The sequence below is a fragment of the Sebastes umbrosus genome, chromosome 5 (assembly GCF_015220745.1).
Source record: "Sebastes umbrosus isolate fSebUmb1 chromosome 5, fSebUmb1.pri, whole genome shotgun sequence".
Taxonomy (NCBI): domain Eukaryota; kingdom Metazoa; phylum Chordata; class Actinopteri; order Perciformes; family Sebastidae; genus Sebastes; species Sebastes umbrosus.
The window spans coordinates 8,668,134-8,693,019 of NC_051273.1; the positions used below are offsets into that span (position 1 = coordinate 8,668,134).

A 24,886-nucleotide genomic window follows, 5' to 3' on the forward strand; every position below is an offset into this window, starting at 1 on the left:
TGTGTGCTCCTTTTGAATTCCCCTCTGCTTTAGTTCCTCATGTATGGTACATTCACATGCGTATGAGCTGTTAGGCAGTTGCAATGGACACAAAAGAATATATTAGTTTGCATAAGATGTCTTTCTGAAGTCATGATGTCCGAAGTTAATAATTCTAGCCACTGATGCACCCATGTTGTGATTAATTTCTTCTCCATTTTGACTTCCTAAGTTCACATATGCACATGAATGCACCAACAGAGACCCCTTGAACCCTCCTCATCCCATCGTTCCCTCTGTCCTGGTAACAGTGTCTGTCTCAGGGTTGGTAGTGGTTGCAGTGGGTCTGCTTTGCTTTTTAACCTTTAACCTTGCTTCTTGTTTTGGGGTTCTGACTCGTGTGTTTCCCTGGTTGCTGCTGCAGCAAAAAAACAAGACAAATGTAACATCGGTCTTGTTTTTCTTGGATTCTTTGTTTGTTCTTTTGAAAAATACAAAAGTCCGATGCATTACGACTAAAAGCCAGTCCTGTTAGAGTTTCATATCCTCAAACATGTAGGACATGTAGACATGCAACATTTAGCCCCAGTGTTCCACCTGTAGACCAGGAATAGATTACTTGGCTGTTCTTATTTAATAATGAAGAACAGCCTCCTTAATGCCTTCAAACATCTTGAAACTAACTGTTTACATGTTTCTGTAGATCATTTGAATAGTTTGAGGTCTGTGCCATGCAGGTTAAGGGACGTCTTGCAACGTAAAAATAATTTAAGTACAGATAGAGAAACTTCTTATTATTATTAACTGTGTGCTGTGTTGTTTTATGAAATTATCATATTTCATCAAAGTTTATGAAAGCAAGACAATTGGCCGAGGTTCTACTCAGCACATCCCCTTTTTCTTTCACACAAAGATTCCTGCATTGTTCATAACTAATGTGGTGACTGGACGCTTATGCAACATTCAAGGGTGTACATCATCAACATCGCAATTTGGGAGTTGGTAATGGTTTTGTGACGGTGTTTTCTGGTTTCTTGATTGTAGGACCAGAGCAGAGCTGGAACACGAAGCGCTTATTGATGGCAACCTCGCGACGGAGGCCAACATAATCATTCTTGATACTTTGGAGATCATTGTACAGGTATGCAAGTGAACCGGACTTTCAACATGCAGAATGCCAACATGCATGGGTGTACTCAGAAATACTGACATCAAGACACTTAAGCGTACATAAACCCAGACTTGCTCCTATAACACCGCATGTGTGTCACTCTCCCTTCAGACGGTTTCAGTGACAGAGTCCAAGGAGAGTATCCTGGGTGGGGTGCTGAAGGTGTTGCTCCACAGCATGGCCTGCAACCAGAGCGCCCTCTACCTCCAGCATTGTTTTGCCACACAGAGAGCGCTGGTGTCTAAGGTTAGACTCTTTTTTTTTTTTATTAAAGTGCTTAATTTCAGGTAATTCTTGCAATTTCCACCAGGACTTGATACTTGTATTGTGTCAATATGGATGTTTTTCTCTCTGCCTGTGTAGTTTCCTGAGCTGCTGTTCGAGGAGGAAACAGAGCAGTGTGCTGACCTGTGTTTGCGATTGTTGAGGAGCTGCAGCAGCAGCATAAGTACCATCAGGGCCCACGCCAGCGCCTCCCTCTACCTCCTCATGAGGCAAAACTTTGAGATCGGCAACGTGAGTACAACTAAAAAAAACAAGATTAACAATCTAAAAATGCTGTTATTAGTTTGAAAGCTACGCTCCAGGGGGTCTTTAACATTTACAACCCATCATCCCAGATTCAGGAACAAATGTTGCTATCTAGTGAAGGTTAAAAATACCATCGCCTGTACCACACATGCCTCAAGAAATGACATTTAATTGAATCTCAAGTCTTGTGAAGTCATGTGCTTTGCAAGCATTTCTTATTGAGAGAAAAGGGTTGTTAAAATTATCTGATTACTTTAGCAAAAGCACTGCTATTATCAATTCTGTCAAGGAGGTTATGTTTTTGTTTCGGTTTGGCCAAGGAAGAACCCATAATATTTTGGAGCGGATCTGAATCATGGGGTGGATACTCAGTATTATATTATTATTTTTCACTTTCGTTAACAATGCGAGATATGGCATAGCCTTGGCGGAGGTCTGCGCTCTCTGAGTGCCCTTCCAGTAATTAAATCAATTATTATGAGGAACTAAATTACATCTGTTTGGCCAGTTCTCAGCTTTGTTCTGGTATTGATTTATTCCTATTTTTCTTTCATTTTACATTACTCAATTTAGTACAAAACAAAACATTGCAATGAGCCATGCAATTTAAGCCCAATCACTGGTCAATGCATCATTCCCTTTGTTATAGTACAGGCAGACTTTTCACACACAGACCTTTTGAAAATGACTTCCAAGCAAGAAGGGACATCCTCTCTGCAGAGTGCTTCCTTCACAGTCCATCTCTGTCACACAAGAGTCAGTAGCCACTGTCACAGCCCGTCTCTAGAACTGTGATTAAAAATAGGAGACACACGGGTATACTTAACAAATAAAGTGATTTAATTCACCAAAAGTAGTCAAAATAGAGCAAAAACAAATGTATAGGATGTGTGAAAATGTGCTGCATGGATGGTGTTCTGTAAAAACAAGGAAAAAGAAACAGCGGTATGGTGTGAGAGGAGATCTGCTGCATGCTCAGGCTTTTATGCACGGAGCACACCGGGCCCAGGTCTGCAGCCCTGGAGAGAGAAAGCAGAGGATCCAAACACAGAGGGGCCGTCACACCACCCATGACAAAATATTATTTGTTCAAACCTTTCTTCTTTTTGTGGTTGCACTTTCAGAACTTTGCAAGAGTGAAGATGCAAGTGACCATGTCTCTTTCTTCGCTGGTGGGAACGTCTCAGAATTTCAACGAGGAGTTTCTGCGTCGCTCTCTAAAGACCATTCTCACCTACGCAGAGGAGGACCTGGAGCTGAGGGAGACCACGTTCCCAGACCAGGTACTGGTTTATCTATCAAATTGTGTAGTTGTCGTCCATCACAGTGTGAGAGAACTGTTCACTGACTGACAACTTATTATTGATGAATGATTTTATTTACGGAATTGACTGATTTTTCTTATGAACACATTGATTTCTGTAAGATAAAAGATTGTGGAAGCAGATACTCAAGGTCTCCATTCTTTTTTTCCCCTAGGTCCAGGACCTTGTGTTTAACCTGCACATGATCCTGTCCGACACAGTGAAGATGAAGGAGCACCAGGAAGATCCTGAGATGCTGATAGATCTCATGTACAGGTACAGAGTACACGCTAACCCCTTTTGATCACTAACAAATGTATTTCTGCACTGTGATCATCATCTTGTTGTTTATGTGCTTTCATGTGTGTGTGTGTCTGTTTTTGATTTCATGTGTCCAGGATTGCAAAGGGTTACCAGACGTCACCAGACCTGCGGCTGACGTGGCTTCAGAACATGGCTGGAAAACACTCAGAGAGGAACAACCACGCCGAGGCGGCTCAGTGTTTGGTGCACAGTGCTGCTCTGGTCGCAGAGTACCTGAGCATGCTGGAGGACCGCAAGTACCTGCCTGTAGGCTGTGTCACCTTCCAGGTAAAGAGGCCCTGGATACATGTAATGTGCTTGCACATGCCTGGCAATAGAAACGTCTGCTGATGTTTGTGCTTGTGCTGTTTTTGTTCATGTGTATGTACACACGTGTACTCCAGAATATTTCCTCCAACGTGCTGGAGGAATCTGCTGTCTCTGATGACGTGGTGTCACCAGACGAGGAGGGCATTTGCTCAGGGAAATACTTCACTGAGATCGGCCTTGTGGGACTCCTGGAGCAGGCTGCTGCCTCTTTCTCCATGGTGAGAAGTGAAGATGGGTGATTAGATGAATGGATGTTGACATGCATGCATGCAAAAGATTTAGTCAGGGATTTTAAAACTCTTTCTCTCACCAAACAAATGAACGCATTTTACTATGAGTCGTTGCATTCAGCGGTGTATTCTTCTGAAATCCTCTTATCAGAAGATCTGTAAACAAAGAGTAATGAACAAATCAAAGGCTGTAGTCAGATGTCGGTGTAACTTTTCCAGTGATCCTGATTCAGGCCTTTTAAGTCTCTGAAAATCTATAAATTCAGGCTGAGTTGTTTGTATTTTTTCGATGACTGATTGTACCATTCTAACATTTGTGTCGATCTCCCTTCCAGGCGGGCATGTATGAGGCAGTAAACGAAGTGTACAAGGTACTGATCCCTGTCCATGAAGCCAACAGGGACGCAAAGAAGCTAGCCACCATTCATGGTAAACTACAGGAAGCCTTTGGCAAAATAGTACATCAGGTAAACACACACACACACACACACACACACACACACACGCACAGTGTAGATATCCTCTTCCTCACTAGGCTCCAGCAGCTTGAGGTGCGAAGCTGACACTGAATTTATACAAGAACCAAATCTCTGTGTGACCCAGATTTGATTTTGTTTAACTTCCATTGTCGGTCTCTTGCTATGAAAAGATCACATCTGGGTTACATGAGGTTATAAATGATTTTGTCTTTTGTTCCTGTGTAAATTCAGTAATATGGATCAAGTGTTAAAATAGAATAGCATGGTCCGAGATGATCACTCAGTATGAACACCCCAAAACCTCACTGACACGGTCACTTGAATGTTTTGCACAGGGGCACTTTCGTCACGCGTATTACATCTGTCACATTTATGGGGCGGTGTAGAGGGGTTCAGTTTCTTCCAGCAGGATTTCATAATAGAGAAATGCGACAAAACCAAGGTCGGGCCACAATGAGCAACTTTATTCATCTACTTTGCCTCAGAATACTTTGCATTCTTCACAGTCTTCACACAAATAATGCAGTAGCAACACCAACTGGAAATATCCTGGAGATGTAGTCGTGTTGCCTAGCCTTCACACACACACAGCTCTGCATGTTTTATTATTTGGCATTTTATTTCCAGTGTGTTTTTTATATATATATATATAATTTGTCAGATACCTTGCATGCTTTATTATATTTGGGAAGTATGAAACTGGATGCATGAGGTGGGAAGAGACTCCTGTTGTGGTTTTTCTTAAAGGCCAGTTGTGTGACTCAAAATGAGGATGTCAAGTTAACGGTGTGGGCAAAGTCACAGTCGTCTGGTGTGCAGAGCAACTGATCTCACAAAGACAAAACGCTTTTTTGTGACAGAAAATTATTCTTTATCATACTAAAAATGTACTTAAATTGAAATTATCCTTCATTATAAGGTAGGGCTGGACAATATGATAATATGTATCATCAAAATTATATCAAAATATCTATTGTATGTATTTTTCTATATGTTTTTTATTGCCATATAGGCTAGGCTTATATTTATTTCTTCTCTATAATTTCACTTAAAACTGTTATGTTCATTTTGCACTCAAGTTCTTAAATGAGAAAATACTCAGTACTTTTCATTTGTCAAGTATTTAATTGTCACAGGAGTATACGAAAATATAGACTATTTATTTATTGAATTACCAGAAAACCTGCTATATCGTGATTATATATTGTTATCAAGATATGAAATGACCCTTAACCTCGTGATACATTTTGGCCATATCGCCCAGCCCTAATATAAGGATATGTTTTTTTGTATTTTTGTCGGAGGTCAGTTGTGGGAGGGTGTTTGTGTGTTGTCGTTCACTTGTCCTGTATTCTCTTTGTCACACAGAGTACTGGCTGGGAGGTAGGTGGCTAAACGGTTCCTGCTTGGCCCTGCTCGTGTTGTTTATCTTTTCGTATTATTTTTTATTTACTCATCTTTTTTATTTGCTAGCCGTGGGCATTCTGTTGCTCTCTTTGCTTTGTTACATACAGCCAATCCATTAACATCTGCAGACAATGTCAACTGTCTGCCCCCCCCCACCCCGCTAAGGGACACTTGCTGTATAAGCAGCAACACCCTCATCGTTTTCCTCTCTCCTTCCTCCTCTTCATGTGCAAGAGGAGCTTTGTTTTGATAACGTGACCGTGTTGGCAGGCTGTGCATGGGAGCCACAGTGTGTGACTCAAGTCTCTATCACCTGCACAATACCGCACTCTCCCCGTCTTCATCTTCATCTGTCTGTCTGCTGGTGCGTCAGTCAGAACACACTCATTGACTGACACCATCTGCTGTCACACTTCATCTCATCTTCAACCACAGGGCTCGATTTCAGTGCACTGTTTTTACGCGAAGGGTATCTGTTAGCCCAGCTGCTCTAGCCTATGGTCATTCTTCCCACACACATTGAAATGAGCCGTTTAAAACACAAAGTGGTGCCGACCTGCATCGAGTCGAACCTGGAGGCAGTCAGGTTTTTTTTCCAAGAGGGCTCAACTCACAGTAATCTCAGGATTACTTGATTTATCCCTTTTGATTTTGATTAGTTCTTATTCTTGCCCTTTCTTTTAATAGTTCAAACTAAATCGACCCCTGATTTTTTTTTTTTTTCTTTTCATCCATTCTGTTCTTGTGTTAACAGTATTAACCTGAGTTTTCATGGTTTGTTGCATGAAATGAACGGAGCACTCTGTGTTCCTTTTGGAAATGCACTGAGAGTGCATGTTGTGTTTTTCTGACAGTTGTGGATCTTTATTTTCTCACTTTATTTTTCCTTTTTTTTTCTTCATAACTGTCTGCCTTTGCATGGTCTGGATCCTCCACAATGACTTTTTGTGCTTTCTCAAAATCAATGGAGATATTTTTGCTGTTGTGTGTCAGTTTGTGTTGTTTTTTGAAATTCTCTGGAGGAACCCAATCCTCATTAAAATTTGTTCTGTTTTCTCCCTTTTGATTTCCCTGGTTGCCGACCCTTCCTTCCCACTTTACTTAATTGTGTCTTTTGGTAAGTTCCTTTGTTTTCAGGGCCTCTTTAATTTTGTTTTTGAATGAGCAGTTGTAGTAGAAACACAAGACTTTAAGATTTGCCTCGACATTGCAGTTACCAAGAGGGTTTATTAAATTATCTTTTACTAGAAGTCAAATGCCAACCTGTGCAACTTGTCCACAGCTTCTCCCTTTCTCTTGTTAGACACACTTGTTCACTCACACCTGTATCAGACCTGCTGTGCTTTATAACTTTAAGTATGCACTTAAATGTGAAGTTGCTCTCCGGATGTTTGTGCAGAACAAAATTCTGAGTTTCTGGATTTGATGGCCATTTTCCCGCCACCGAACATCACAGATTGGTTGAGTTTAGGCATCAGTTTGAATGGTCATTTTTGTTCTGCAGAGACTCTTTTCTCAAGGTTTCTTTTGTTCTCTGCTCATTACTCTTGTGGCTGATTTATGCTATCTTTTAGCAACATGCTGGGCAAAAAGAAGGAAGTCAGAGCTGAAGTTGATTACAATTTATTGAACAATATTCTTATTTAGGAGTATCTATTAGACTTGTTCGTGACATGAATATTCTGCTGACTGGTAAAGTGATATCTTAAAAGAGGTTGTTGATTCTTGTCAACCTTTTTCCCTGAGGTGAAACACTGCACCTGCCTATCCTACTATACAATTTAGAGGTGGAAAAGTTGTTGAAAAAGCTCTTAAAAAATGGAGTGGATGCAAATATGTCATACCTGCTTATTACTGTGTGACTGTGTTTACATTGACTACATGTGTGGATGATAATCTGGAGGTTGCTGTCCTCCTCTCGGGTTGCTGTCTATCGGACACTGGCATCCATAGAAACCACTTATATACACTTGTGTAGTCTGCAACAAATTTGCACAAAGTTCACTTATAACATGAGAAAATGCTTTTACTTCAAGTTTTACAATGTTAGAGATATGTTTGCAGATTGCTGTGTAGATGATGAAACTCCTTAGCTGTCATTTCTCTGAACTACAACCTTTTTCCCTTTCTTTACACCTGTGAACTGATGGACTCCTCATCAGAATATAAAGCAAAATAAGAGCCATCATTTGGTTGCAAATTCTTACTGGTCCACAGTTAATTACGATATGTACCAACAGTGATCAGCATAAAAAGCTCACCGTTGTGAGAGTTGGACAATGTCTTATACATCTAATTTTTTAATTTTGACAGTCTGAAGCGAAATAAACACGTTCTTATATAAATTGAATTCCTATTCTTGCTCAGCGCTAACATCTATCTCCCTCTGCTCGCAGGACGGAAAGAGGATGTTTGGTACGTACTTCAGAGTCGGAATTTACGGTTCTAAATTCGGCGACTTAGACGAGCAGGAGTTTGTTTACAAAGAGCCTGCCATCACAAAGCTGGCGGAAATCTCTCACAGGCTAGAGGTAAATACCACCATGAAGCCTCTCCATTCTCCTGTAATACCGTGATATTTCAATTTCTTCTTTGCCATGTGTGCTTTTAGTACTTCTGCTAAGAACTAACGAGGCTCTGTGTTGCGTTTCTTCTCAGGGTTTCTATGGGGAGCGATTTGGAGAGGAGCAGGTAGAAGTCATTAAGGACTCCAACCCAGTGGACAAGTGCAAGTTGGACCCAAATAAGGTCGGTGTCGTTAGGCATAGTGTACATTCACACGTGTTTGGGGTTTGTGAATACAGTCCAAACTTTTAGTCTGAGAATCCATCTTTAACAGAGGGGAACACAGTCTGAAAACTTAACCAGTCAATAATCTGATGGTGTTTATTTCCGCAGGCCTTCATCCAGATCACATACGTGGAGCCGTACTTCGACACGTACGAGATGAAGGACCGCATCACTTACTTTGACAAGAACTACAACTTGCGACGTTTCGTCTACTGCACGCCCTTCACTCTGGACGGACGTGCCCACGGGGACCTGCACGAACAGTACAAACGCAAGACCATCCTCACCACCTCTCACGCCTTCCCTTACATCAAGACACGCATCAACATCATCCACAAAGAGGAGGTGAGTGAACACTATAACCCAGTTTTCTGCAGGTCAGCATTTCTTTTATGTACCTGTTTTTAGTTTCTCTTGATTTCTTCTCAGACAGCCAACCAAACCATTAATAAAGATTTACATTTTTTTATTAATAGTGCAAAAAAACATAATTCTATCTTATCACCGCCTGTGGAAGGATGATATTCTGGAGATTAGGTGGTTCTAAAAGGGAGCTGTTTTATCCAACTCTGGTTGTGCGCCCTGATCACTAAAACCGCAGACTCTTCCTCGCTTTCTAGATTATCTCCACACCCATTGAGGTGGCAATAGAGGACATGCAGAAGAAGACTCAGGAGCTGGCCTTTGCTACCCACCAGGACCCATCTGATGCAAAGATGCTGCAGATGGTCCTACAGGGGTCGGTGGGCACAACTGTCAACCAGGTAAAATAAATTGAAGATGTCAGGTATATATTTGATAACAAATTTGTTTGCATTGGTACATTCGGGCAAGATGCTTTAGAAGAAAGAAGATCATACGAAAAAAGAAGAAAGTATTATTAGAGGAATTTCTCAGGATAAGTAAAGTTGTAGATGAATAATCATGTTATCGGTTTTCCTCAGGGTCCTCTGGAGGTGGCTCAGGTATTCCTGTCAGAGATTCCCAGTGACCCAAAGCTGTACAGACACCACAATAAGCTACGGCTCTGCTTCAAAGACTTCACAAAGAGGTATGGACTGTGGATGATGAATCACATAGAACCGTTTCGCCAGTTTGCTGAAAAGTTAACGTTGGAACTATGATTATAGATGACAATTTTAACATGACCAGATGCCTTAATAAGCCTTGTTACAAAACAATGAGCAAAGCAAAGATTCTCCATCTACAGTAGCAAGCGTTTTTTGGCATCTAGCTTTTGCCCCTATCAAAAATGGCCGTGTCGTACAGAACCTACATGCCAGCATTTTCTCTGCCAAAGGTGTGAAGATGCCCTGCGTAAGAATAAGAGCCTGATTGGTCCAGACCAGAAAGAGTACCAGAGGGAGCTGGAGAGGAACTATCACCGGCTGAAGGAGGCGCTGCAGCCCCTCATCAACAGAAAGATCCCACAGCTTTATAAACCTGTACTGCAGGTCAACTCACACAGGTAGGGCTGAACAGGTGCACTGTTTGTATTACAGTATGTACTTTCACACAAACAGAGTGTCCGCAGGGTCTTACAAAGTATTTAATGTTGATAAATCAATTAAGCAAAAAATTCAGGCCCTTAAAAAGTCTTTAACGCCATTTTCTGAGTTATTTTTTTTCGACACACTATTGAGTTTTTAATTTTTTTGACATACTATATTATGACTTTTTTTTTTTTTTTTCGACTAACTATACAATGACTTTTTTTTTTTTCGACGTACTATAATCTGACTTTTTTTTTTCGACATACTATACTGACTTTTTTTTTTTTTTTCGACGTACTATACTATGACTTTTTTTTTTTTTTCGACGAGCTATACTATGACTTTTTTTTTTCGACGAGCTATACTATGACTTTTTTTTTTTTTCGACGAGCTATACTATGACTTTTTTTTTTTTTTCGACGAACTATACTATGACTTTTTTTTTTTCAACGGACTATACAATGACTTTTTTTTTTTTCAACGTACTATTATCTGACTTTTTTTTTTCGACATACTATATTATGACTTTTTTTTTTTTTTTATACGTACTATACTTTGACCTTTTTTTACTTTTTCGACATACTATATTATGACTTTATTTTTTCGACATACTATATTATGACTTTTTATTTTTTCGACATACTATATTATGACTTTTTATTTTTTCAACATACTATACAATGACTTTTTATTTTTTTTCAACGTACTATAATCTGACTTTTTTTTTTTTCGACATACTATATTATGACTTTTTTTTTTTTTTCGACGTACTATACTTTGACCTTTTTTTACTTTTTCGACATACTATATTATGACTTTATTTTTTCGACATACTATATTATGACTTTTTATTTTTTCGACATACTATATTATGACTTTTTATTTTTTCAACATACTATACAATGACTTTTTTTTTTTTCAACGTACTATAATCTGACTTTATTTTTTCGACATACTATATTATGACTTTTTTTTTTTCGACATACTATACGATGACTTTTTTTTTTTTTCGACGAGCTATACTATGATTTTTTTTTTTTTTTTTTGACGAACTATACAATGACTTTTTTTTTTCCGACGAGCTATACTATGACTTTTTTTTTTTTTTTCGACGGACTATACAATGACTTTTTTTTTTTCAACGTACTATAATCTGACTTTTTTTTTCGACATACTATATTATGACTTTTTATTTTTTCGACATACTATATTATGACTTTTTATTTTTTTTCGACGAACTATACTATGACTTTTTTTTCCCGACATACTATATTATGACTTTTTTTTTTTTTGACATATTATAGACTTTTTTTTTTCAACGAACTATACAATGACTTTTTTTTTTTCAACGTACTATAATCTGACTTTTTTTTTCTTGACGTACTATATTATGACTTTTTTTTCTTGACGTACTATATTATGACTTTTTTAAATTTTCGACATACTATATTATAACTTTTTATTTTTTCGACATACTATACTTCGACTTTTTTTATTTTTCCGACATACTATACTATTACTTTTTTTTACTTTTTCGACATACTATATTACAACTTTTTATTTTTTCGACATACTTAAATTTTTTTTTGACATACTATGCTGACTTTTTTATTTCAAATGTATGCATAGTTATGAATATTATATTCAGTTTATGACAATAGATCCCCGATTAAAATATATTAAATTGAACTTCAGGTTTCCTTCATATGCCCTGTAATATGTTTTCAATGTGAAATTAAATGAGCCATTGTTTTTGCTTCTGTAAAAATCATGCAGCAAACGGACAGCTTGACAAGGTAGTTTGGGACTTTCAGACTACATGTTATGATGCTGTTTTGAGTTTCTATGTCGTGTGTTTGTGCTATTATGTAAGGACAATTTAGTCCTCCCAGCTTTGCAGTCTTGCTATTCTTACAAGATAGATTTCTTTTTTTTTTAAAAAGGGGAATTGAAATAGCAGACAAACCAAACTACACGATGCTAAAATCATTTGGCTGGAAGTCCAGTCCCAAATCACTTTCTTGTTCAGTTAAAAAATCTGATAATATTTCTGTCAGTCTAAATCAAAACATGTTTTTTTTTTTTCTTATTTCCAGAGATTCCTTCAGCAGAATGAGTCTTCGCAAGCTTGACATTTGAAGATGAAGAATACACACGCACACACACATAACAGAAATTGCAATATTAATTTATTCTCGAGTGTAAATAGGAGTGTCTTGAAGGTTGGTCAGTGTTTCGGAGATTGTGTTACAAGAAAGGCTAAAAGTGTTGGAGCTTGGTACGTCATTCCAGTGTCTTAATTTGTTTACAGACAAACTGTTACACAATCAGAGGGATGGACAAGTGGATCTTAAAGATTAAAGAGATACCTTGGCATTTAGAATTTTTCCTGTGCTGAACATTTGTCACACAAGGGGACAAGTCTTTATATTTGTCCCTATGATGCAACCACTAGCAAAATACTAATAATGTCAGCCTCCACTTTTCAAACCAACAGAATCTGCTGGATGTAAACTAACAAGCCACTGAATATGAAGAACGCTCTGAGATCCCTTTATTGGTTAAGTGCCAAAAACATTTTTTCTTCTGCAGAAAAGGTGAGATTTTAAAAGTCAAGGTGTCTATTTAATTATGTACTGTGTCAAAGATCTGTATTCAATTTCATGTGTGCACTTTTTTATTACGGTGTAGCAATGCATTTTACAACTTGAAAGTTTATGTAATTCAAAACGGGGGGGAAGGAAAAAAGGAAAACATGCAAAAAATGGTACCATTATTTATCATGATGCTTTAATATGATTTTTATTTGAAAGAATGTTGTAAAGTTAGGTACTTTAAACATCCTTGTATAATTTTATGTAGTTTTGTTTTGTTTATTTTAAATATTTTACTAAATAAATATTTTAATGTTCAGTTGGGTGGATGCTGGTAATCTTCTTGCCTCCTAATGTGTTATTTTTTGTGTTTGTGTAGGATTAATGTTATGTTGGAGATGTGAATAAGAGTATCGCCAGATGAAGGTAAAAACTTTATTGCTTATAGAAAGAACCTGGCAAGATTAAAATAGTTGCAGCTGGAATGAGGTACAGTGTAAATGAGACAACACACGTATTGAGACATATTAAACCTGATTTGTAACCTTTCCCATGTATATATGATATATAATGTAATAACTGAATATGGCCCATAATGGGTATTAATCACTAAGCTATTAACTCATTCGATTCCTGAAACTATGATTGGAATTATAAACGCTGTAGAACCTGAGACGACCAATGTTACCGTTACTGAATATTTTAATGACCATATTTTTCACACAAAGCTATGCAATATTAATTATCCAATCCAATGAATACAAAAGTCTTTTCTTAAACTATAGAAATACTGCAGAAAATCATGAATCATATTAAGTATTGCATTGCAAATGGAAAGGATATTTGGCCCATATCTTGGCTTTTAATTGAATAGTCTATTCCAAATATACACAGGCTTTTGTAAATGCAAATTGATTTTAGAAAAGTATTCAGCTAGAAAAAGACATTCTCCAACATTTTGCATTTTTACTTATTAAATTTTACTTCAAAAGTGCTTTTCCAATTTGCAAGAAGGAATCGTACAAACTCAATAATTGAGAAAATGGAACATGTTAAAAGACAGAAAAAGTAAAGCCAGTGTACAAGAAATAATAGTACAGAGCAAAAAACAATAAACAGGTCACTGTACTTAACAGAGACGAGACCCCTCCCCCCCCAAAAAAAAGGCTAAAGTAATCATGGCACGTAGAAAATGAAATCCCCATTTGTCTGAGTATTTCTACAATATGACTTTTGAACCTGAATTGGCTCATGGACATCTGAGGTGAGAGTCCACGCGGATGTTTGCTCTGAGAAACATATCTTCAGTTCAGGTGCTAATATGGCAGCCACAGTATGTTGGCACTGTGTTGTATTTCAAAATACAACTGTACTTTGTCTGGGTGCTCTGCTGCCAAAAAAACCCATCTGGCAAAACCCCCCCTTGTGTTCATGTTAGTGTCCAGGTTCATGCATCAATCTGTAGAACAACAGGTAAGGTGTCGATGAGGACGATGTCTCAGGAGAGCAGGCTCGCAGGAACTCCTCCTCCTCGAACAAACGCACCTCCGAGTCATCAAACAGCATCCATTTGCCCTCATATTCCATGAGGTTGCTCAAAGCCTGCTGCTCTGTGGCCTCCACTCCGCCACAGGAAGACGTTGACGCCTCCTCTCCTACTCTATCCTCCTTAAGTCCTGCTTCAGTATTTTGTCCCTGGCTGTTGACGGGTTTCCTCCGTTTGGATCTCTCCGTTGATCCACTGCTGGCTGCTTTTTCTGTGTGTTTGCCGCTGCTCCCGAGGTCACAACTTGACAGACTCCTTTGGCCCCCCAAGAGTCCAACAGCCCCCTCTGACGACTTCTTTCCTCCCGTTTTACTACTAGCCAAACTTGCACCTCTCTGTCCCCTTGCATTCAGGCTGAAAGACACCTCTCCATCATCATAATCCAGCACCTCGTCTTTCACCCGCGTTTCCTCTTTTATTTCCTTCTCCTCTTCCTCCTCTGTTTCTTTTCTTTTCCGCATCCAGAGCTTCACATCTTTCAGATCAGACATGCGGACATAGGCGGTGTAATGGCCGCTGCTGATGGTGACGCCACTGTGCATGACCACGGCAAACAGCTGATAGCGTTGACCCTTCGTGGATGAGGGCCGGGTGCACCACTCTTCCAGGGATAAGGTCAAAGGGGTCTGCAACGGAGTGTTCACTTTAGATAGACCTGCATATGGATCCAAGCTGGGGGGAAAAGAAACAGGGAGACAAGTTAATATCTGTGAGAGGAATGAATAACACATGTCATAGTACATCGAAAAAAATAAAAAACCTCATAGTATAGTATGTCAAAAGAAAAGTCATACTTTAGTATGTCAATTAAATGAAAAAGTCACTTTAATATGTCGAAAAAATTTAAAAAAAAGGTTATAGTATAGTATGTCGAAAAATTTCCTAAAAAGTCATAGTATTGTATTTCGAAGTCAACAAAAAAAGGTCCTAGTATAGTATGTCCAAAAAAGTAAAAAAACAACAACATAGTAAGCCATAAAAATGTAAAAAAAAGTCATAGAGTTTGTCGAAAAGAAGTCAGAGTAGTAAGTTGTAAGTGTAGTATGTCAAAAAAAATTAAAAAAGTCATTGTATAGCATGTCGGATAAAATTTGATACAAGAATGTCAAAAAAGATTCAAACAAGTCAAAGTGTAGTAAGTCGAAAAAATAAAAGTCACAGTATACTATGTCGGAAAAAAAAGTGTAATTTTTTTTTATAAAAGCCATAGTATAGTGTGCCGAAGAAATAATAATACAAAAAAAAAAATCATAGTATAGTATGTTGAAAAATTTAAAAAAGTCGTATGTAAAAAAAAAAAAAAAAAAGTCACAGTATAGTATTGCAAAAAAATCGGAATAGAGTATGTCGAAAAAAGTCATAAAAAGGTCATAGTATTGTATTTTGAAAATAACAAAAAAAGTCCTGGTATAGTATGTCCAAAAAAGTAACAAAAAAACAATATAATACCATAAAAATGTCAAGAAAATACAAGTCATAGTATAGTATGTCGAAAAAATTTAAAAAGTCATAGTATAGAATGTCGAAAAAAATGTAAACGTCATAGTAGTATGTCGAAATTTTTTTAAAGTCAGTATAGTATGTCGAAAAAAAAGTCATAGTATAGTATTTGAAGAAAGTCATAAAAAGTAAATTGTATTTAGAAAATAAAAAAAAGGTTGTAGTTTAGTATGTCGAAAAAAGTAAACAGTAGTAACCAAGCCATAACACAATATAGTAAGCCAATGTAAAAAAAAAGTCATAGTATAGTATTACTGCCGCCCTGCTATCTCCCCTAACTGACATATGTCTATACTCATTATCATAAGAGCAATGCAGGACAGAGGTTAATCTACAATAATTTGGAAGAAAATACTGAAAGATATAAGAAGACAGGAAACTGACTGAAATGAACATGAATAAATCAACTCACTCTAAACTGTTGGCAGAGAAGCGCTTCAGGTGAATGGTGATCACTTCAGGAGTTTTGTCAAACAGTAGACTTCTCTCAGCCTCTGTGTAATGATGACACGTCTCACAGAAGTATTTGTCCTCCCCAACGATGCGCTCCACTGAAGCAAACTGGGCGATGGCCCATTTCAGAGTCTTCAGCTCTGGTTTGGGGTCAGGAGAAACTGGGAAGAGAGAGAGGACATCAGGTATTAATTATGTTGTTGTTGTTTTTGTCTGCATTGTGGTCTGGAAGAAAGAGGAAGGGTGTACAGAGACGTCTGCCTTCCAATTTTATTTGGCGGAGGGTGACATTGTAATAAAAAAACTTCATAAATATGTTCGCAGGGTGCAATCATTTTAAATGATTATCCACATTACCCACATTGTTCACCACAACCCATGCTTTGAGCTGTCAATGAATTACGGCACGGGGACTTCTTTTTTGACCGGGTGCAAAGAGTTGTAGTATTAATGGTATTTAAAAGTGAAAGTCCTCACCCTCAGAGAGGTCGTCTGGGCTGCTGGGTTCGTCATCGAGCACCGGGACACTGATGTCCTGGAAGTCTTCTCTCCTCTCTGTGAAGCTCTCACACTCCAGACAGCGAGTCCTCAGAACCAGTCGGCCCTGGAACAAATGCTCCATCAGGTCCAGGCCCTCTGGATAGAACAGAAACAAAGTGTTATTTAATGTCTGAAGTCGAAGGGCAGAGGTTAAATTCAGTGACCTTCCCTTCTTAATCTTTTATTCTCTTTTCCAAGTGTTTGAAAGCTGCTTTTAAAATGAAATAAACCATTAAAAGAGAAACACTAAAAAACAATATAATCTGTAAAGTTATTTGAAGCCCCATAGATAATTAAAATATAATAACTCGGCTAAATCACATTTGCACACTTTGTTCTTAAAGGCTTAATGTAGAGGCTGTGAAAACTAATTTCCTCTCGAATGAAAAGTAAATAAGCAAATCTCTGAAATCACTATGAGCTTTTAATTCTCAATTTTTCATCAGTTGCCAACCTGTCACTTTATGAGTTTGATATTTATCAATTCTACTTAATGATAGGGGTATAACGATCCATCGATCTGGATTGTTGTATCAATTGAATGATCAACGATCTAATAACATAGATGCAAAGTGAAAACATCGATGCATATAATCATCTTTAAGATGCACCTTTATTTTGAAATTCCCATGGCACGTTTGTTTCACCATTTCCGTCCAAGTGCACCTCATTCCTATAATCCCAAATAGTGCTAGTGGCGTAACTTTAGCGAGTGTCCAGTCGGCCGAGAGAGAGAGTAGGGGGAGCGTGTGTGTGATGGTGAGAAGCAGTAACGTAATAGCTGTGAAGCCAGCAGTGCAGTGTGTGTTAGTTACACTTCATTTGTTGGTGAATAAATTCTGCAGCTCATCAAAACCTAAGCCAAGTTTCTGTGTCTTGCTTGCTACCTGCTGGTTAAAGTGTAGGGGGTTAGCCCCAAAGTTAGCAACAACTACAGCTCAGACTCACTTAAGGTGGGCTGACCTTTAAGGTGGAGTAGCTATTCTCATTTTATTGACAAGCCGCTCACCAGCATTGACCAGCAACCAGACATGCAACAACAGGAGGTCGATTTTTTGACTTTCTATTAAAAAGAACAGATTGTCCATCCATCCATCCATCTGCAACCGCTTATCCCGTTAGGGGTCGCGGATTGTTTCTTATTTAAATGCCTGGAAGAGCCCAGAAATAAAATTGTCGAATCATATTTTGGTTGCTTTTTGTGAGCCGATATAAATCTAACGGATTGTGTGTTAAACAGACATATGATATCGTCTCATATCGATATCGATCGCAGGCCCCTGAATTGAATCAAATCAAAATCGTATCGTGGCATACTTTGTGATATTGGCAAATATCGTATCGTTGGCCAAAGAATCAATATAATATCGTGATGAAACTAGTGATTTACACCCTTACTCAATCATTTCCTGCACCTGGGAAAATAGATCCCTCATATTAAATCAACACCCATTCCTCTTACAATAATAATCTCATACCTTGAAGTTTTACTGCTTTCTTGTCTTCAGCCACGCTTTGCGGTGATTTCTCCTCGCTGGTCTTCTCATTCAGACTTTGGTCGTCGGTCGGCTCGTTCTCCTGCACTGGTTTGTTTTGATTCTTTGCAGAGCTGATCTTCCCCACGCTGAGGAACTTGGAGAAAATACTTGGTTGTTTCCCAGAAGGCCTCAGCCAGCTCAGCCTAGACCTCTTCTTTTTTTTCCCATCTGCCTCTTTAGATGCCTTTTCACTTTTCCCCTCACCGTCGCTCCCTTTTTCCTCCGCCCCATTTAGTTTCCCTTCATCCTTTGCCTCCTCCTCTTTGTCTCGGGTGCTTTCTATCGTGATGTCACTCGAGGACTTCCTTTTGGAGCGAGTGAAGGGTTTGTTATCCTCTGCATCAGATTTCTCACTCTTGACAGATTTGGGCTTCTTTTTGGCATTTCCCACTTCAGTGTCGCTCTTTCTCTTGCCACTGACTTGGCCGTCCTCTTCTGTGGGAGTTTTGGATTCTGTTGCAGAGCTGCTAGAACCCAAATGGACACCCTCAGTCTCATCGGCATCCTCCCTCTTCACCTCCAGGTCTTTCCTGATGGTCTCACAAGCCTCTTGGATATATCCCAGGATGCACTGCAGCACCTCCTGTGCATCATGCTGAAGATAGCCTTCATACATGGGGTTCAGCTGCCTGCAACACACACAGAGTGGTCACAATTAGTTTAATGATGCAAAAACATATATTAAAAAAACGTATCTTAATGATTTATCAACTGTTTAAGGGACTACTCAAATCAAAATATACCATTTGCTTGTTTCAGCTTTAAAAATGTGAACATGTGCTGCCATTCTCTGGGGGATTTGACTTTTGCTCAAAAGAAATAAGAAAGGGATAACATACAGCGAACCGTCGCACAAACAACTTGTTTATGATTTTTCTTTAACAGAAAAAGCATAGTTTTGTCCTACATTACTCCTTATTTTAGGTAGAAATTAGCTACCTTACTATATGAATGCATCATTTGCACAGCCATCTGGGCACACATTAAATTCAAAATTACAACATCATTACCTGAGTGTGTTGAGTATTTTTCGAGGCGGTGTAGCGAGTTCTCCTTCACTGAAACTTTCAGGGTTTAACAGGAAGCTGGACTGCAGCTGCTCCACTGATGTTATCAGACTGTTGAAGCTCCCAAGGAGCTCCATTTGAGCTGGCAAAGCCTCGGCGACAGCTTCTGACTGCTGACAAATAAAATACAAACAAAAGAATTAATACAATAAAAAAGTTTTTGAATTACAGCGTATATCTAATATATCAAATAATAATTAATAATTAGTGGTGGTGAGTGAATACGTTATGCATGAATGTATTTCTGAAGCCATTGTTTGCACCAACCTCTTCGCTTTCATCAGTTTCTTCCTTAGGTTTGCTTATAGACAGGTTGTGCAGTTTCTTTATGCCTTCTCTGAGCCCTGGGCAGTAATACAGCACCTGCAGGAGATATCAGACAGAAATTAGCCATCCTACTTTAACTTCTTTACAAGGAATCCAGCTGTACAGAAAAGTCAAAAAATAGTTCCTCAATTAAATTTTCTGGGCAGGATGTCACTGCTTGTTGTCACATGGAAGACAAACAAGTAGGGGTGGGAAAATAAATCGATTCACCTAGGCATCGTTGAAATAGATTTTTGAATGCCAGAATCTATATATTAGCTTCATTTGAGTCTAAGCGGAGGTAGAAAGAAAGTTACCGCTTTTATTGTTGTAGTCTGAGTAAAGTGACATTATATCCGTTTCAACTAAAAAAAAAGCAACAAGAATGCAGAAAACTGCACTTTGGGTTTCACACATTACAGGAAAAGCAGAGATAGACATCATAGCTAAAGCTGCATGCTAACTCTGTCATGGAAAGGTAACGTTATCGTATTGCGGTAACGAGCGGTCAAGCCAGTCGTCACTTGCATCTCTGTGGTCAAATCGGCCGACGCTACAACTGTAACTCACCCATACCTGATCGAGCTGACCATGGATATATAAAGAGAACGGAGCTGATGGTAAGAGCTAGTGACAGACTTGGGAAGTTAGCGGAAGTATACACGTGTGACTATGTCCAGTTTTCAAAATAAGATGTTAACGGGAAACTGTATATACAAATACTACATACATGGAAAAAGATTGATTAAATTATATTCTCCAGAAGTATAAAACATGTTAAAAGTAAAAAGAAAATGACATTCATTTGTGAGTTAAAAGTCTTTGATTTTTGGGTTGCTGGAAAAAATGTAATAATTCCTGACAATGATTGATATCTGTGACTACATACAGACACAAAATCAAGCATTTTTATCATATCAATTTAGAGATTTTCCAAAGCAAATAGTGTATGACTAGAAGTGTATGATTCAACGTTTTCCCATGTTTTAAAGTTAACAAAAATCGTAATAAATCATAATATTGAATTGCAATAGTTAAAAATTGCAATACATATCAAATCGGCACCCAAGTATCGTGATAGTATCAAATCGGGAGATTACAAGAGGGTTTCTGCAGAGTTCACAAAGTTGAATTTTAAACTTTTAAAGACATTTTTGTCATGCAATTTAATACCGGTTTCACAATCATACCAGCCAAAGCATGAAACATATCAATGAAAATCAGTAAGGGTGAAAAGGCCCTTGAATTATTTACCAAGTAAATGAATTGGTTGACATTTATATCGCATTTTTGTCCAAGCCTCCCAGCAGTATTCTTGATAATAACATTCATTAATCTTTAAACACAACTTGGACCTGGACAAGCAGCAGATCATGGACAGATGAATGGCTGGATGGATGGATGAAATGAACCTCTTAAAAAATAACTAATTACAACTAATACACAAATGGGTTTTATATAGGGTAAGTGGTCTGGAAGAGTAACACTGGGGATATTCCAGCCAATATTTGCTTGAATCACATTCAAAAACATTTTATAACTAAAGTTGCTGCATATAACAGGCTGAAATAATTATTCTAGACCTTTTTAACTAGTGGAAACTAAGACTTGTCAATATCTTCTTCTAAGGCCTTTTTTTGATGAAACTGAATTGATTTTTTTTTTTTTCAAGACTGCAGATACCTTGTACAATATCAATGCAGTATACAATAATAACACAAGTAGTGAACACTGAAAAGGTTCCCTGCTTCCATACTGCATAAGAGGTTGCCTTATTGTCTAACCACTGGCCTAAATGAAGAGTTGCCCTGACACATATTTTCTAAAGTCTCTCTTTCAAACAAGAGATAAAACAACTATAGAAACTTCATTTGAACAGGTGCTGAGATCATACCAGTGCTTGAATGAGTGATAAAACCTCCAGTGCCTGTCTGTCTCTCTACAACCAAACACTGTCAATATAGATAAGCCACAGTGAGAGGATCTGATCTGAACACAGAGTACGTCACACTCAGAAGGAGACATAATGCTGTGGAGCAGCCACTTATCTACAGGTTTTATCTCTTCAACATCAGCCACACAAGACACTGTGACACCATACCAAACACTTCAGTGTTTCTGTCTACAGGGTCAATACTCAACAATATTCTTAGTGACATGGAAGGTCACTTTATTTCCTACTAATTAACGCATTAATGCAACTTGCAATTTTTAGGTTATAGCGGGCTCAGGTTTAGAGCAAGTAAAGATACTGGCATCATAGGAAACTAAAAAAACCTAAGGAACCCATTGATACCAACCATGTCATACTAGCTTGTCGCGAAGGACGCTAAATAACGCTCCAAATTTTCACTAAATTTTGGCGAGGAAAAACTGGCATGGCCATTTTCAAAGGGGTCCCTTGACCTCTGACCTTAAGTCAGCACACTGACAGCCGTTTGCCGTGTTATGATTTAAGCATATTTTGTTATGCTAAATGCAGTACCTGTGAAGGATTATGGACAACATTTGTCCTTGTTTTGTGTTGTTAATTGATTTACAAGAATAAAAATATACATACATTTGCATAAAGCAAGCATATTTACCCACTCCCATGTTGATAACAGTATTAAATACTTGACAAATCTCCCTTTAAGGTACATTTTGAACAGATAAAAAATGAGCAATTTGCAATTAATTGCGCTTAACTATGAACATTAATGCAATTAATCACGATTAAATATTTTAATCGATTGACAGCCCTGATCTATATACATGTATTTTGTAGTCAAACAGCGTTAAAGACATATATCTATTCTGTCTCTAGTGAGGAGGACCTACCTGTAAGATGCTGTTCAAATAGCAGGTGTTGCCCAAGTTGTTGAACCCCACAAATGGGACCACGGCCTCTCTCTTCTCACATGGCAGGAGAAGGCCAGGCGAGGTTGGACATGGAGGATCAGGAACCACCTGATCACTGTTGCTGAACAGTAGAGAAGAAAACACAGTGTCAAAAGAAAAAGAAACAGAAACAATCACCTACTAGTTACTTGTTTGATTATTTCTGAATTCTGAAAATAGCACAATGGTATGATTGAAGTTGTGTGAAATGTGTGATAACTGGCTGGCATGTAAGGAGTAACAGACGGCATAACCAGACACGACATTTCTTCAACAAAGTAGGGTAATAATGAAGTGTTTTGAACTTTGTATGACCCCCAAATGAATCCCACATTGACAGCAGAGACCTACCTCGCCTCAGGCTCCACAACAGCTTTGGGCTCATCTGCTTGAGGTTCAGAGAAATCCAGAGCCCGTTTAGTTTCCTTCTTCTGGAGGAACTTCAGAGACAGTTTACTCCTCTTGACGGGGCTCGAAACAACATGTTCACCCTGCAGACCTGGCATCTTTAATCCTGGTAACGTTACCTCAGAAGATTGACGATGCAACAGCGCACCTCACTGGTTAGAAAAGGAAACACAGAAATAACATTTCAGTGGGCGCCATCAGGAACTCAACGATAACGAAAGTATAGCTACGCAGTAAACGTGATCCACTACGCAGTTAATGGAACTGCAACCAAACTAAGCTTAACGTTAGATAATAAAATGACTGTAGACAGCCTCTGGTTCACAAAAGTCCAACCCGGTTAACCGACTGAACAACGGATTATGTAACATATGTTAGCCAGTTGGCTAACGCTAACTGACTTACTGCTTCCTCTCTCTTATCACCATGTGCCCACATTCAACGGTTGAAATAGAGCCGGTAACGTTAGCAACAGTAACCGTTAACATTAGCAACCGTTGTCTGATTAACATTTGAAATAGAGCCGTTAACATTAGCAACTGCAGTCTGATTAACGTTTGAAATAGAGCCGTTAACGTTAGCAACCGTTGTCTGATTAACATTAACAACCGCTGTCTGATTAACGTTTGAAATAGAGCCGTTAACATTAGCAACCGCTGTCTGATTAACGTGTGAAATAGAGCCGTTAACATTAGCAACCGCTGTCTGATTAACGTTTGAAATAGAGCCGTTAACATTAGCAATTGCTGTTTGATTAACGTTTGAAATAGAGCCGTTAACATTAGCAACTGCTGTTTGATTAACGTGTGAAATAGAGCCGTTAACATTAGCAACTGCTGTTTGATTAACGTGTGAAATAGAGCCGTTAACATTAGCAACTGCTGTTTGATTAACGTGTGAAATAGAGCCGTTAACATTAACAACTGCTGTTTGATTAACGTGTGAAATAGAGCCGTTAACGTGAGCAACCGTTGTCTGATTAACATTAACAACCGTTGTCTGATTAACGTTTGAAATAGAGCCGTTAAGGTTAGCAACCGTTGTCTGATTAACGTTAGTAACCGTTGTCTTAGTAACGTTAGGTATTAGCTTGGACGTAGCGCACATTAAACTGAACTTTGCAGGACAACACAGCGACAAATGTGGGTCAAACGGTGTGTGGTGAAGAAGTGGTAGGAGAAAACACGACGTTTCTAATAGTTCACTTAACAACAAAACTAGTTAACTAACTGTGAAACTCCCCACAGTGTCTGCAGCGTTGTTCCTCTCACCTGAACGAGTCATTCCAGGTTGAAGTGTAATGTATTTCACGGTGTATCCAGTCTAATAAGAGATGTTTACAGTGTTCGGTTCAGACGGTGCAGCCAGCAGCAGCAGCAGCAGAAGTTGGCGCTTTTTCCCCTGATGCAAGACCCCAGTGTCGGACTACTCTGCCTGTGAAACACCGACACGACATCAGAATATTCGGGGGAAATGTCATAATAACGGTCACCCACTGATATCTAACGTATTTCACACGTATACACGTAACGCTTATAAATGTGCGTAGACGTGTGTATGATTATATAACCAGAAAAAAAGTTATAATTCCAGATCTCAGGCTTAGATTAAGCCACCTATTTAATTTAGGACCCCTTCAGGCCAGTTTCAGAAGCCATTTTTGTAGTCTTTTGTCGAGCTGCGTCGAGTTAGAGTGAATAACCGACACACATTCAGAATATTCGGGAAATATGTGCTAATATCGGTCACCCCCTGATAGCAAACGTGTTTCACACGTATACACGTAACGCTTGTAAAATGTGCGTAGACGTGTGTATAATTATATAACCAGAAAAGGTTACATTCCAGATCTCAGGCATAGATTAAGCCACCTATGTAATTTAGGACCATTTAAGGCCCGTTTCAGACGCCATTATTGTAGTCTTTTTTTCTTTTTTCTTTTTTTTTTTTTTAATATTATTTCAAAATGACAGTATACATAGTAACAGCAGAAAACATTAAAAACATTTACATACAGAAGAAGCATAGCGAAAACAT

The 24,886-nt window shown here is 38.5% G+C and overlaps 2 protein-coding genes across 27 annotated transcripts in view; one reads left to right on the forward strand and one right to left on the reverse strand.

Annotated features, from left to right (window-relative positions):
- dock7 (dedicator of cytokinesis 7) overlaps positions 1-12,930 on the forward strand; it is a 63,742-nt gene extending 50,812 nt beyond the window's left edge. For 16 of the 23 annotated variants that reach the window (XM_037770940.1, XM_037770943.1, XM_037770947.1 and 13 more), the window contains 16 exons: positions 1,024-1,120; positions 1,262-1,396; positions 1,514-1,666; positions 2,806-2,964; positions 3,161-3,261; positions 3,384-3,576; positions 3,693-3,836; positions 4,184-4,315; positions 5,696-5,710; positions 8,140-8,265; positions 8,393-8,482; positions 8,633-8,869; positions 9,145-9,288; positions 9,469-9,575; positions 9,825-9,992; positions 12,114-12,930. In XM_037770940.1, coding sequence (XP_037626868.1) covers positions 1,024-1,120; positions 1,262-1,396; positions 1,514-1,666; positions 2,806-2,964; positions 3,161-3,261; positions 3,384-3,576; positions 3,693-3,836; positions 4,184-4,315; positions 5,696-5,710; positions 8,140-8,265; positions 8,393-8,482; positions 8,633-8,869; positions 9,145-9,288; positions 9,469-9,575; positions 9,825-9,992; positions 12,114-12,156 — 2,044 coding nt within the window. In that variant the 3' untranslated portion in view covers positions 12,157-12,930. Of the gene's footprint in view, positions 1-1,023; positions 1,121-1,261; positions 1,397-1,513; positions 1,667-2,805; positions 2,965-3,160; positions 3,262-3,383; positions 3,577-3,692; positions 3,837-4,183; positions 4,316-5,695; positions 5,711-8,130; positions 8,266-8,392; positions 8,483-8,632; positions 8,870-9,144; positions 9,289-9,468; positions 9,576-9,824; positions 9,993-11,793; positions 11,814-12,113 lie in introns of all 23 variants that reach the window. The other 7 variants (XM_037770941.1, XM_037770946.1, XM_037770964.1 and 4 more) reach the window with 3 other exon arrangements.
- Positions 12,931-13,295: 365 nt separating this feature from the next.
- usp1 (ubiquitin specific peptidase 1) lies at positions 13,296-24,293 on the reverse strand. Of its 4 annotated transcripts, none has more exons than XM_037770968.1 (9): positions 24,121-24,293; positions 22,793-23,001; positions 22,382-22,523; positions 19,523-19,618; positions 19,199-19,365; positions 18,129-18,817; positions 16,588-16,746; positions 16,070-16,271; positions 13,296-14,829 (listed from the first exon to the last, which is right to left on the reverse strand). In XM_037770968.1, the coding sequence occupies exons 2-9, from the start codon at positions 22,945-22,947 to the stop codon at positions 14,046-14,048; spliced, it is 2,394 nt and encodes a 797-aa protein (XP_037626896.1). In that variant the 5' UTR covers positions 22,948-23,001; positions 24,121-24,293; the 3' UTR covers positions 13,296-14,045. The 4 variants fall into 4 exon arrangements, with proteins under 4 accessions (XP_037626896.1, XP_037626894.1, XP_037626893.1 ...); XM_037770966.1 differs by having other exon boundaries at positions 19,199-19,368; positions 24,080-24,292; XM_037770965.1 differs by having other exon boundaries at positions 19,199-19,368; positions 24,121-24,291.
- Between the last annotated feature and the right edge of the window lie 593 nt (positions 24,294-24,886).

Excerpts from the sequence above, each read along its gene's own strand:
- usp1 (XM_037770966.1), bottom strand. The coding sequence starts at position 22,947 with ATGCCAGGTCTGCAGGGTGAACATGTTGTTTCGAGCCCCGTCAAGAGG. Across the intron at positions 19,619-22,381 it reads ATTTGAACAGCATCTTACAG|GTGCTGTATTACTGCCCAGG; the intron begins GTAGGTCCTCCT and ends TATCTCCTGCAG. Across the intron at positions 14,830-16,069 it reads TTCTCTGCCAACAGTTTAGA|CTTGGATCCATATGCAGGTC; the intron begins GTGAGTTGATTT and ends TTTTCCCCCCAG.